Here is a 13,681-nt window from a genome sequence, read left to right as displayed (position 1 = left end):
TGTAAGCTTTAGGAACAATATGAAAATAACGCGATACAAGAATTATCAACTCTCTCTCAAAATAGAGCTACCAGGTATATAAATTTTGTCTTCAGTAATGTAGTCAACATCCTGAAAATGTATGTTCAGTTTCAAAACAGTTTATGTAAATGAGACTGAGATTAATTGCAAACTCAGTTTTTCTTCCTAATCTGTGATGTAACCTGCTCCCACTTTTGCTGGTTCTCAAACCATGTATTTTGGTGAAGGAATAGATTATTTTCTGCATTTCCTGAAGAGAGAACTTATTTGATTAATGCCTTTTAAAAATTATTTAGGAAATGGAGATGACGATGAGTATGCTGATGACTTCAACAGGTAAGAGAAGGATGATATTGCAGTAGCACAGTATTTAATACATTATTAGCATATCCCCTGGCGTATTTGAATTATTTCATAACATTTCAACTAGTCACTTGCTGGAATATGTCAGTATCTCTGAATACCTTTAAACTTCAGTTTGATATTTTATTATATATAGTTACAAACTTTTTTAAAAAATCCTTTTTATGTAGGGTTAATGAGTTCCTTAAAAACCTGGTGCTAACTTTTAGATGATAAGTTAGTTTTTCTGTGGAAGGTTTTTTTCTTGAACCATGAACTTAGCAATGTTTCAACACTTTAATACTATTAGGCAATTAATATGGTGTATACTGAAGTATTCAAATAGAAATAAATCATGAGTAGTCAGTAATAAATATTTAACAGCCTCATCCTTAGGATGTGAAGGTATTGGTGTTGTAAGCTGCAGGATTGAGGTCTAAGTATTTATCAGTATTTATTATGGCTTCGTCTAGGTAGAAAGCCTTTAGTTGTTACAGGGTTTTAAGTAACTTCATGTTTAACTTGCTAGGAAGTGAAATACAAATCAAATGTGAGATATAAAGGGAAGGTGAATGTAATACATGGATGTTTGGAAAGAAAGTCTTTTCTATATTTTCTATGTTTATGGTTTTCTTTTTAGTACTAGTCATCGCTCAGAAAAAAGTGATATCAGTATTGGTGAAGAAATAGATGAAATTTCTGTGGAAACGGAAGAGTCAAATGCCAGTGATAAAGTATGTTCTTCTTTACATTCATCTGATCTTGTCTTGACTTTCTGTTTTTTCCTTCCGTGAAGGAATGTGCCATTATCATGGCATTTTACACCTGGTATTCCTACCAAGATAGATACTATGCTGATTAAAGAAACAAAACAAAAATCCCACAATTGTTTGGTAGCACAGTTGACTGCCTGTGTCTAAGCATTTAAACTGTTTTTAAGACTGGTTTAGTATCCAGCATAGAGATGTCTTATCCCTCTATCTCAAGATCTGTCTGAACAACTCTTAAAGGAGTTGAAATTTCACTGAAAGAACTTGAGGCCAAAAGGATGCGATGCTATATGAAGGACTGTACAAGAAATAATACTTACTCTTTCTATGACTTCTGAGTTTATTTCATTTATTTTCTAGCTTGAAGGCATCACGCAAGACCTTACCATTTCTCAGTTAAGTGATGTTGCAGACTATCTAGAAGACGTGGCATAGAGTTGGACAGCAAAAATGTTTCATTGTGCTGGACTAGAAGACTGCTGTGGACTCTTAATTTCAGACAATCACTTTTTGCTGAAATGTCCACTCCCTATTTGTGCCTTGTGTTTCAAAAAGACTGTGGCTGGAGAAGGCTTTTAAATATTCTTAACAAGAACTAAAAGAAATAGTGTGTTCCCATTTGAGTCTAATATTGGAATTATTTTCCTCATTTGGTCCAGCTAAACCTTTTACAGCAGGAAGTAGATTTTCGAAGCAAAATGTCCATTGCTGGCAGTGGGCATAATAAAAAAAAAAAAAAAAAAACAATTAATGGAGAGCATCTACAGAGAGGCTTGTGGCTCTGTATTGAACTTGCACTGTTAATGTAACAGTCTGATATTTTATTTTTTTTCAAAGATAACCAAAGCAATAACTTTCAGAGGTAGTGGTTCTCCTCGCACTTCTCTTGAGACAGTTTTGTCAAGCATGTAGTACATATTTATAGTCACTCTAGCCACAATACCTAATTGCTCCAGACTTACTTGAAACTGCTGTTTTCAGACTCTTCTGAAAGTTGGACTTTTTTTTTTTTTTTAAAAAAAAAAGGCCTATCAAGTTGAGAGTATCTAAGCTCTCAAAAATATAGCTAAATTTAGGAGCTAAATTTAGCACTAGTCTCAAGTCCAAATATTCTTGTTTAAATATGTTTGTCAGACGGATGTGAAGACCTAAGCTGTTTTTTGTGTGTGATAGTTTCATCAATGTTATCTGTTGTTGAATCACTAAAAGTAATTTTGTAACAATCCACAAATCTTTAACTAAATCTTATTGTTTTTTGATAATTTAACAGTATGGTAATGGTTTGTGGAGCTTTTATGATCGAGGGCTCTTCATGTGCTGTAAAATCACTTTCATTCTGGAAAATCCTTGTTACATAAAAATGAGCGCCAAAAAGTGAAGCCACTAACCTTCTGTTCTTCAGATTCTGACTGCTGTACAGAATTAAATCCAAATATTTAAAAATACCACACCGAAGACATTATGGACACTAAGTTCTAGCTAAGAGCAAATTCTTGTGATTTCAATTACACTTTTGCAAAACAGGGTCAGTAACGGAATCATTGTCAGTTCTTTAATGATACTGTTGTACATGGCGCTGCTATAAGATATAGGTCATGGACATTTGTAATACTGAAACAAAAGACTTAAAAATGTGCACTTTTTGAACATTGTGAACACATTTGGAAAATATACATGTAAGTGAATATAAATAACTTAATTTTTTTTTAGGCTTTGTAATTTTTATCTGGAGCGCTGTTGGCCTGTCATCAATGGTCATCACAGTGGAAGTAGCATGCTAGACTAAAGCCATTGGTTAAGCATATAGAGCTGCTACTAGTGTTGGATGCTAACTTAAATCTTCTTTTGCACTGGGCCAGCAGGCATGGTAAAGTGCTGCAAAATTAGGCTTGTACAGTACATAAATAATTTGAGAGAAGAGGGGAAAAGTGTGCCTTTAACTTATGTGCACCCCAAAATAGCCAGCAGAAAAAAGTCAGAGTATTTAGCAATGGTGTTGAGTTCTTTGTGCCATACTGTTGCAACTAAAGACAGAGGAGAATTTTTTTTTTACCTCCCAAAAAGAAAATCCATGTGCCATAGACTTTGAATAGCAACGATGATGTAACGTATGATACATCCTGTGTAGGGAAAAAAAATCCTTTAAGTGTGGGGGAACCTGTGCCTCAAGATACTATGTATGACAAGTTTGAACTTTTTTTTTTTTAAGAGCAACACCATGTATGAAGGAAATAAAGTTCCACTTGAATTCCTGGGAACAATTGCTTTCTGGCATTCATTTTTAGGGAGTATGGAATAATGTAGAGAGTGAGTTGTTTGCTTTTTTACATGTCTTAGGAAAACATGATGTTCTGTTAGTGGTAGGATATGTGGAAATTTATCATACCAAAAGAAGCAAAAACTTTATTAAATTATTTCTAATTGCATTTGAAGATGTGGCCTTTTAAATATCTAATTACATATTTTATTTGTTAACATGACTCTTGTTAACAGCAAAGTGTTGTTCTCTTACCTTGGGGGTTAATTGGAGACCTCACAGTTTGGCTCTAATTTAAGAAAAAGCCAAAAAGTGGTGGTAAGTTTCCACGCTGTTCCTCCTGTGGGCTCTTACTGAATTGTGTATAATAATTCAAATTGCAAAATAAAGCTCCTGTGCTGGCTAAATAGTGTTTTTGAAATTTCTTGAATCAAAAATCTTAACATTTGGGAAGTTCAGGAAGCCCTGTGGGTTTTGGGGGGTTTTCTTGAAAGATGTCTTTTTTGGAGTTAGTCCAGTCCGCAGTGGAGAATGTGTGTGTGCTCAGGGTTCTTCTAGGCACAAAGGATCTTGCATTTCCTTATGACTGGTCTGTGCAGTTCTGTACCAACTAGGTCTGGTTAGGAACACGCTGTTTTGTTAAACACTTAGGTCCTGTAATTTGTTTAACAAATCCTGTGATTTCCAGAAGTAAGAAAATGGTAAGTAAAGTAGTAAGTAAGTAAAAAAAAAAAAAAAAAAAAGGACTGAGGTATGGCTGATAGTTCCATGCCATTAATCATTAATATGGCTGTGGTAATAAGGATGGATTACAAAAACTATACCTGTCTCCTGTTGGGTTTTTTTTTCCTTTTTAAACTAAGTGAGAAACCACAGCACATCTGATCCAGTATTTCCTTGTAAGTGATGTTTTCCCCAGCTAGAATAAAGACACTCTGAGCTCTAGACTGTTTTGACAATATGGTCCTTATTTAGAGAGTGTATCTAGCTCTTGGGGCAACTTAAAACACTTCTGTAACTGACATGGTGATTGGGTGATGACGATAACAAAGTGTTTTACTTCTTTGTTTGCTTTTTAGCATAGTAATTTTCACTGATGAAATACATTCTACGAAGCCCAGGTGTCTCTTCAGGAAAGAATGCAGCCATTGATGTTTCAGTTCAGTTGTAGATAAAAACTAACAAACTTTTAGTGTTGTCTATGGAGCAGGAATTAAAACTCTGCAAGGTGACTACAGTGCTTTGTGTTCATTTCAGGAAATGCCAGATGCAGTTTTTCGGTTGGTCTTGGTTTGACGTTTTCATTACAAACACATAACTTGCAACATGACTGTCTTGATTACTACAAAAAAAAAAAAAGAACCGGGCTATTCAATGTCCAGACTGAACCTCTGATGAAACTGCAATGAACATCAAAAAGTGTCAATTCTTTTGCTTATGTATCATGAAGAGTACTACATTGTCCTAATAAAAATGAGAAAGAAAACAGAAAATATGAAGCTCCAAAGCCCAATCACCTCTAGTGTACAATTTCTAGTTTGGGGCTACTGAAGTACTAAAATTTGTTGCTGCTGTAATTTTTTTTTTCCCCTCTCTCTAATACAGGGTAACAGGAAAAGCACATCTAACTGCCCTTGCGTGTACAATATATAACTTCTTATAAACATGTCCATAATGTCTTTTAAAGTCAATCACAGTTCTAAACTTCTTGTGTAACTTTTTCCAATAATTTATTATTTTTAATATTTCAGAAGGCAAAATAAGTATATACCTTGCTGTTCAGAGATGTGCTGCAAAATATTCTCTCCTAAGCCTTGAAATCAATTGCCTCAGTCAACAAAGTCCTTTTTACCTTTTGGGGAAAAATAGTCAATAAATTGAATAGTGAGTATTCAACTACAGTAAGAGGATGGAACTTCATTAGTTTTTACTAGTGCAGTCTTCCAGCATTGTCGTGGTACTGTAGTTGAGGAGTAGTAGAGACATTGCATCGAAGTTGAGCATATAATTAAAAGGTTATTTTGGCAAACACTTGCTTTGTTCAGTGAACTGAACATTTGCTTTTAGAGTTGAGGGTTTTTTTGCCTAAGCATGTTGTTGTTCAGCATAAGGGAATAGAATGCTTTGTAAGCTACTTGAAAAGGCTTTTTAAAGCTTTATTAAGCACAGTGCAGGAGAGGGACTTGATGTTTACAAGCTGAATAAACTGCAGCTGGGAACAAGGAGCAGCATGAGGAGTTGCATCCTGAGCAGGACATCCAGAGGGGCCAAAGCAGGTGTGTGTTGGGTGTCTGTGTCCTGTTTGGTGCCTCAGGAAGCTGCCTGCCTGGAGGTGCTGGGGCTTAGAGGGTGGGAGAAATGCAGCTGAGAACAGAGACTGAGAAGCTGTCTGCTGAGTATGGAGGGGCAGAGCAGTCTTGTGTTCATCTTCTTTCTTAATGCCTGAGGACCACTGTGACCAGCCTGTGCGAATAGGAGGGAGTCAGTGGAAGAGGGTGAACAGCAAGGGCACAGATAGCCCTTGAGACCAGTAGATCACACAGTGGTGATGGTGACCAGCCACAAGCCACAGTCCTTAGCACTAGCTGGAACAACTACCACAGCATACTGGAGACCTCAACCCAAATATAACCCTAGGAAGGATGTGGCTGTCCAGATGCAGGCTGCAGGCTGTGCCTGGAGCTTCTCTGAGGTTGAGGGTGACAGTAGCCTCACCTGCAGGAGCTGTGCTCTGGTCAGGTCACTGAGCTGCCAGGTGAAGCAGGCTGTGTGGCATCAGGAATGCCGACAGAAAGGCAAAGGTACTTTGTGGTTATTGTAAAAGCAAGAACCCAAATCCCCCATTGCATGGAAGGAGAGGAAGGCCAGAGGCAATGTTTAACCAGGGAAGGGCTGGGATTCCCATGGAGGAAAAAGTAAGTTTGGGTTTTTTTTTCTTCTCCAGCTGCAGATGCTTACTGAGAGATCTGTAGAGCCCTGACAACAAGAAAGGGAGTGAGTTTGTTTGGGGGATGCATCTAGTCATGCTGTTGAAGGCATGGAGGTGGAGAGGAAGTGACAGGTAACAGTAATCAGGGACTTCCTTCTTCAAAGGTATGAAGGCACCTCCTTGCCCATCATACTTGTTTGTTCCTTGCCTGAACCCATCTCTAGTATGTTGCTGCTGTCATGGGCAGGGCTTTGTTTTTTGTATGGCAATAGGACCCTCTTTGAGGAATGAGGCCTGCTAGGAAAAGACAGAATGCACCTGATGAAGATTGTCTTTGCTGACAGGGTTGCTAACCTTGTGAAGAGTTTAAACTCAGTTTGCTTGGTGTGGAACCACATGTCCTGCTGTTCCCACAGTGGAGACCAAAGCTTGTGGGTATCTGGGAGCTGAAGGGAGCACACACAAGAGAAGAAGGGAGGGACATCTCTCTGCAAGAAATCAGTGTGACTGGGATCAGCTGAGGTTCTTTTACTCAAACAAATGTGCAACAGAGTAACCAAGAGAAAGAGGAAGTCTGTGCAGTCACAAAGCTGTGACATTGCTGGGATGACAGGAACATGGTGGAATAGCTTGCATTCCTGGAGTGCTGCGGTGGATGGACATGGGCTTAAAAAGCAGGCATGGAAGAAAAATGGAGGGCTGGAGGTCCACAGAGGAGTACTCTGAATGTGCAGAGCATAGAAAAAGCCCTGATGACAGGCCTGCCAAGAGTTTGTCATCATGGCTAGAGGAGAGGCCAACAAAGAGGATATTGTGGTAGGCACCTGGAGTGGACCTCTAGATCAAGAAAAGGAAGAGAATGAAGCCTTCCTTAAACGATTTGAAGAAGTCTCCTGGTTGCATGCTGTGGTTTTCATGGGGATTTTTTAACCACTTCTGTTTTGTAGGAAGAGCAACATGGCAGAACACAAGCTGGGAGACTTAGAGTGTGTCAGGGATCATCTCTTACTTGGGTGCTGGTCAGGAAAAGGGGGATGGTTACTTTAGACCTGTTATCCAGGAGTAATGAAAAAGTGCTCAGATGCAATAGTCAGTGGCAACCCTGGCTACAATGACCATGAGATGACAGAGTTAAAAACCCTGAGGGCAGAGAAGAAGACAAATAGCAGAGTAATGGTCATGAACTTCAGGGAAGTGAACCTCTTATCTTGTTCAGGGTTCTGTTTGGTAGGAGCCCGTGGGAGGCTGCTCTGAGGGGTACAAGGGCCAGAGCTGGTTGTCTTTCAAAAGGATTCCTTCCACATGTGAAACAATGCATCGGCATAGCAGGAGGACAGACTGGCTGACTGAGAAACTACTGGCTGAGCTCAAATGTGGAAAACTGTATGGTTGGCAGACGTGTGAGTGGGCTACTAGGGATGACTATGGAACTGCACAGGTGTGCAGGAATGGTACAAGGGACATCAAAAGCTGACTGGAGCTGAAACTAGCAAGGGATGTGAAGGGAGTAAGAAAGTTTTCTGCAATTGGGACATCAGTAAAAGGAAGATGAAAGAAAATGTGGACCTGCTGCTGAATGAAGTGGGTGACCAGGTGATGAATGTAAAGAAAACAGACTTGTACTGTTCCTTCTTCATCTCTGTCTTTGCTGGCAGTGTCTGCTCTCAAGCCTCTTTGAAAGGTCATGGTGATCAAGGGACATTCCTGATGACTTGAAAATGGAAAATGCTACATCAACCTTTTAAAAAGGTGGGAAAGAGGTTCCCGCAAGCTACAGACCTCAATCCCTGGGACATCTGATGCAAATCCTTGTGGCAGCCACTTATAAGTGTGTGAAAGAAAGTAAAGTGAGTGAGAACAGCCAACATGGGTTTATGAAGGGCAAATTCTGCCTCATCAATGTGGTCACCTGTCATGAAGTAATTGGCTTTGCAGGCAATAGTGGTTGTCATTTTCTTTGGCTTTAGCCAAAGTCTCCCAAAGCATCTATGTAGCCGAATTGTGGACAGATGAGCTAGGTGAAAAGCAGTTTTGCGGAAAAAGTCCTGGGGACAGCTCTGAAGGGTGAAAGCTTTGAAGAGTTCAGTCAGCCTGCTGGCTGTGCTCATGTAGCCAACAGGGAAGCAGTTCTTTCCCTAATATCCATTTCTCTGCGAGACCTGGAGCACCGTGTACATTTTTGGCTCTGTTGGTACAAGAGATGCCAATAAAATCCAGTGGAGATGCCAATAAAGTCCAGTGGAGGAACTAGAGGAGGGTGATGGGGCTGGAGCAAGTGACCTATGAAGAGCTGGGGCTGTTCTGCCTGTAGAAGAGAAGAAGGTAAAAGTGTGTGGTTAAGCTGTGGTCTTCCACACTTATGGGTGGGTGTACAGGGAGAAGACTTGGACTCTTCCTGGGAGTGCCCACTAAAAGGACAACAGTCAAATAGCATCAAGAGAAATTCCAGCTTCATATGTCAAATAAAAACAACAACAACAACAAAAAACAAACAGAAAAACCAAAACAAAACAGAACAAAAAGGAGAGGTTGGCAATTCTCTGTGCCTGGAAATTTTCAAAACTCAAATGGACAGACACAGAGCAATGTGATATAGCTTTGAAGTTAGATCTGCTTTGAGCAGGAGGGTGGACCTCCTGAGAGTCCTTTCCACCTAAATTATTCCAGGATTCTACTGCATTGGGCCTTTATATGCAAGATCAGTTATTATGAGGACAGATAGACTCAATCTGGCTGTCTGCATGCAAACTACCTTGTTTGCATGTAGAAACAGTTTTGTCACGTTTTATTGGTGAAGATGTTCATGTACATGCAAACTGTGCTACAGAGAAAGGCCAGCATTTGCAAATTTGTTTAACATTGACCCCACTATGGAGTTTTAAACCATATGTCCTTGAAGGAATCTCTTAAAAAATATGAACTTAGAACGTAAGTGGATAGAGCACTGTGTGAGTAACTGCAGCTCATCCTTACCCTTGGATCTAACTGTGTTTAAAAACAAGTCATAAGGTTTCTAAAAGTTGTTTTTCAGTTTCTTAGCAGCTTTGTTGTTTCAATTGCTCTATGCTTTGGGGAAACCACAGCAAATACGAGATACTAAAATCAGGTCAGTCACACAGTTCCCCTGCAAAGGTATCACATACATCTTCATAGCAAGAAAGGTGCTTCAGCTTTTTTTTTTTACTCTGAAATGGAAAAACTTCCACCTCATGCTCACAGTGTGGTCCGTTTTGGCTGGCAGATGTCCTTCAGGGCACACTGCAAGGTGCACTATTGGGAAAGGGATGGCATGTGGCAGAGCAGCGTTTCCGGTTACATTTTTATCTTGGGTGATTGTGGCAGAAATACTTGTAAACTCATGTTCATGTTATGTTTTAGGCATATAATTCTGGTGGTTTTCGTTAGGTTATGTGATTGTCTGTCTCCACAAACGGAAAGGAGGATGGGGAATAAGGTAACTTCGGTAGCTCTGATGCTGCAGCTCTGGTCCTGACGCTCACGGCTGTGAGGCTCTGCACGCCACAGCCACGCAGGCACGAGCCCCTGAGAAGATACCTGCAGCTGCACTGGGTCTCCTGCCTGGGGAGTGCAGCCCTCCCAGGAGGTGAAACGTGGCTGGGAAATGCTGAACGAGGAGAAGGGGTGGTACGGTGAGCGGGTCCCAATACGCAGCTGGAGCCCCCAAAGCCCCCTGCCCTGTCTCTTCCCTGGACTGTCACAAGAGAGAAGCCAGCCCACGGTCACCCAGGCAAGTCCCTAGGACACCTTATGTGCTGAGGCACCTACAGAGGCATGGACTCATGGTGGGATGCCAGTGAGGACCATTTGGGAGTGGAGAAGTCCTGTCATAGGATATTTAGGGCCAGGACCAAAAGGGAACTAAGGGAGGGATCACAGTGGTTTGATGGAGCAAGTGTGGGCCAACAGAGGGAAAAGGGGTATAAGGGGCAGGTTGTGTGCAAACAGGCTGCAGGGCAGCAGCTTATCTGGCCGTGCCTGTCACTGCCCAGCGCCGTCTGTCCTGCCTCCACCCTGAGCACTGCTTCCAACCCTTTCTAAACATGAATAAAGGTGCTTAAAACAGTCTAAATCATTGTGGGTTATAGATGAATTAGGGATGAATTTAGGCAAAATCTTGAAGCATGCATTTCCTTAAAATCAATGTAGTATTTTCCTACCTAAGGAGAGTTTTACAGAGCTGGGTTTTAACCTAAATTTTGTCTGCCAATCTTTTTGAGAAAAGGTACCCTTATAGTGCTAAATGTTTCAAATGAGTGGTTGACATTTTGGCCGATGTTTTCTTCATCTCCTTTCAACTGCAAAGTAGGAGGGCTGTGCTCCATTTATTAAAAGGAAACTGATAAAACTGAAAGATAAGTAGTTAAAAAAAAATTCCAAGCAAACCAAGAGGGGATTACAAAATATTAGTTTTATTTTTCAAATACTAAAGGGACCTTGGAGATGAGAATTATCTACACTTAAACTTAATAGTCTAACACACATTAATAGGTGAAATACGAAATTTAGATAAATTCTTTAAGGAATGAATTGTAGATTTAAGTAATGGGTGCTGCCATAACAAAGCAAGCCCTGCCTCCTGCCTCAGCTATTGTAAAATGTAGCACTGCCGAACTGGTGTTCCTCCATTACACTTAATAGATTAAGTTAATTAAGCCTTAAGTGAAATTTTAAATTAGGCACTTAAATCAGAAACTGTTTAATGAAACTATGAGAAAGTCTGAATTTAGAGCAGGTTTTTGCACTGCAGGTCACTTTAAGGAGTGGTTACAGATGTGGGAAGGTGAGGACATTGGAAATCTGGTGTTCCCAGAGAGAAATAAGATAAATTCTTGTGGACTTCTTCTATGAAAGAGAAAATAAAATTTGTTAATATTAATACTTTCTTTTCCCTTAGTTTCATGTGCTAATTTGATGCTACTTAATTTGAAGGAGTTGAAAGTACCAGTCAAAAAAATGAATGCGTTGGAGCCATAGGTCTTGTCTAACCTGAGAAGGTAAGGTAGAATAAACCAGTCTGATGTTAACACACAGTAAATTTTATGCACTGTTTCCTTGCATGGATGCCCATTTTGCATTAAATATCAACATGAATTAAGCCAAACTGTGGAAAGATGCAAAGGATTTCAGAGAGGTACTAAAAATATGAGCAGAAATGAATGCCAAGTACCACTTTGAAATAATCCAAAGCCATCCAGTTTATACAAAGGAAAAGAAATCAAGTGCATACCCATGAGCTGAAAGTAGCCCAAAGAACAGTGAAGCTGAGAAAGCAATGGGTGGTAGCAGAGAGCAAGATATGCAAAACTGATTGAAATGGTGAGAGTGTCCTCAGTCAGCATGAGAGCTGTGGCTTGGCGCAGCAAACTGCCTTCTTGTTGCCAAAGGGGTGGCTGAAGCTGTGCTCCCTTCCCTGGGCTGGGTCGCCATGCTCTGTGTAGTGAAGCAGATACTGGCTTGGGCACTTTAGAGCAGGGAGCGGCAGATATGGGGATTAATTTGAGTTAAACATTAAAAAGACTGAAGAAATAGCAGCAGCACGTTAGAGATTAACTGTGAGGAGCACTCTGGTTTCGAAGCAGAAAGTCAGAATCCCATTTGTAAAAAAAAAAAGAAGGGGACTTTGACTTTGGCTGTGGCCTGGTTTTGTAGGGGACTTGCTAGAAAAAATGCTTTTGGGGACAAGATGAAGAATTACATGAATTAGCAGCTCATGTAGACTATGTGATCTCATAGCTCTGACCTGCTGGTTTTTGTGTAACAGAAATACGTACAACCCAGCAGCTCTAGCAGTGCACAAAGCAGGCATGGCTTATTTGCAGTGCAAACCATGGAAGGAGTTGTTCTGCCTATGAAACACACCATTTCTAGGAGTAGCTCCACAAAGGTTACTTCCTCCCGTCTCCCTTGTTAGTGGTTGGAGCCGGAGCACAGAGCTCCTCTGCCCGCGCTGCAGCACATTCACCAGCACATGCAGCAACAGCCCCAGCCCACCTTGGGCTTTGGCTCTGCCAAGCAGCTCAGGTTTGGGTGCAATGTAGAAGGAGGTGCCTGAGAGAGAGGGGGCTGATCGTCTCTTTCTATGTTTTCCTTTGTCCCTTTGCTGAAGAGAAGCATTTAAGATTCGGTTCAGGCTTAAGGCTGTGTGGAAGCCAGAAAGCATACAAGTTACAGAGTCATGAACCTCATACAAGACTCGGCACCCAGCATTGACCATTCCTGCTCCTTCACTGCGCAGGTTTTGTACCAAAGGATCGAATCTCTGCAGTACAGCCACAAACCTGAAAGAAAAATGGGGTCACAAATATAGGCCAATTACCCATGCATCACGGAACAGGAAATCTTGCAGAACAGCCTTTTTCTTTTTCATTTGCTCGTCTCCCAATGTGGTTTGCTCTGTGGTCTTTGAATTTTTAAAAAAAAGGATGCATCCTGACTCATGCTGTTGTATTGCAATGCTCTTACTGATCACCAAGGATCTGTTTGTCATGGGAAGAAGACTGAAGACTGTCCAGTTGCATGGTCCTTTGTAATAAACAGCATTTATAAATTTTCTTGTCACTACCATGCTTTGCTCAGGTTGACTGTTTTTTTCCTGCACAATAGAGCTGAATTCTGCTAAGGAGTCATTCCATTGCTGCTTGTCCTCCCTGTGCTGCCTTGAGGGGTTGGGAAAGTGAAATGAAACAAACTTTCAACAGGTAGGAACATAAAAGAGATCATCCAGACCAAGCAAACTTAATCCATTGGAGCTTATTTTCTCCTTCCTTGGTTCCAACAGTACAGGAGTCCAGAAGCTGAGCTGTGATAAGCCAACCGCATAGCTAAAGACAGAGTCCTTCCTTGAGTAACAGCTGCCCCTCTCCCCGCTTGGCTTCTGTTTTTAACCTGATGCTGAGGGTTTTGATTGCGGGGTGACAATAAAACCGTGGCAGATGTATTGTTAACCTCCCTTCCCCGACCCTTTGCCCTTTGGCCCCTCCCTCTCCCCCCTTCCCACTAAGGACAGGTGATTGGGAGGGAAAGAAGGACAGAGAGAAGAGAGTTGGAAAAATTAAAAATGTTTTACTAATGCTATTAATAAGAATAGAGAAAATAACACAAAATATACAAAACCAATCTTGAAAGTCTCAGCAACTGCAGAGCCGGCACCTGAAGTCCTGGATTGGACTCTGCAGCCAACCGGAACTGGATTCAGTCTGTCACTAGGCCTCACTTTGCAGGGATGACTAGCAAGGTCCTCTCCTAATGTCGGCCATAAGCAAAAGGGAAAGGGGCGCGGTCCTCGTGATCTCCCACTTTTATATGAAGTATTCATGTGAATGGGATGTTATAATCGGTTTG

General features: G+C 40.9%; 1 protein-coding gene across 3 annotated transcripts in view; it reads left to right on the top strand.

The window, feature by feature from the left end:
• The window catches only part of CEP43 (centrosomal protein 43), a 35,792-nt gene extending 22,903 nt beyond the window's left edge, over positions 1-12,889 (top strand). For 2 of the 3 annotated variants that reach the window (XM_082047475.1, XM_082047474.1), the window contains 3 exons: positions 318-357; positions 1,004-1,097; positions 1,494-2,141. In XM_082047475.1, the coding sequence (XP_081903601.1) occupies positions 318-357; positions 1,004-1,097; positions 1,494-1,568 (209 nt within the window). In that variant the 3' untranslated portion in view covers positions 1,569-2,141. Of the gene's footprint in view, positions 1-317; positions 358-1,003; positions 1,098-1,493; positions 2,142-11,234; positions 11,335-12,575 lie in introns of those variants that run through there. The other variant, XR_014183520.1, reaches the window with a different exon arrangement.
• Positions 12,890-13,681: the final 792 nt, after the last annotated feature.

Source organism: Streptopelia decaocto, assembly GCF_964273445.1.
Source record: "Streptopelia decaocto genome assembly, chromosome: 3".
Lineage (NCBI taxonomy): Eukaryota > Metazoa > Chordata > Aves > Columbiformes > Columbidae > Streptopelia > Streptopelia decaocto.
This window is presented reverse-complemented; position numbering and strand designations above follow the sequence as displayed.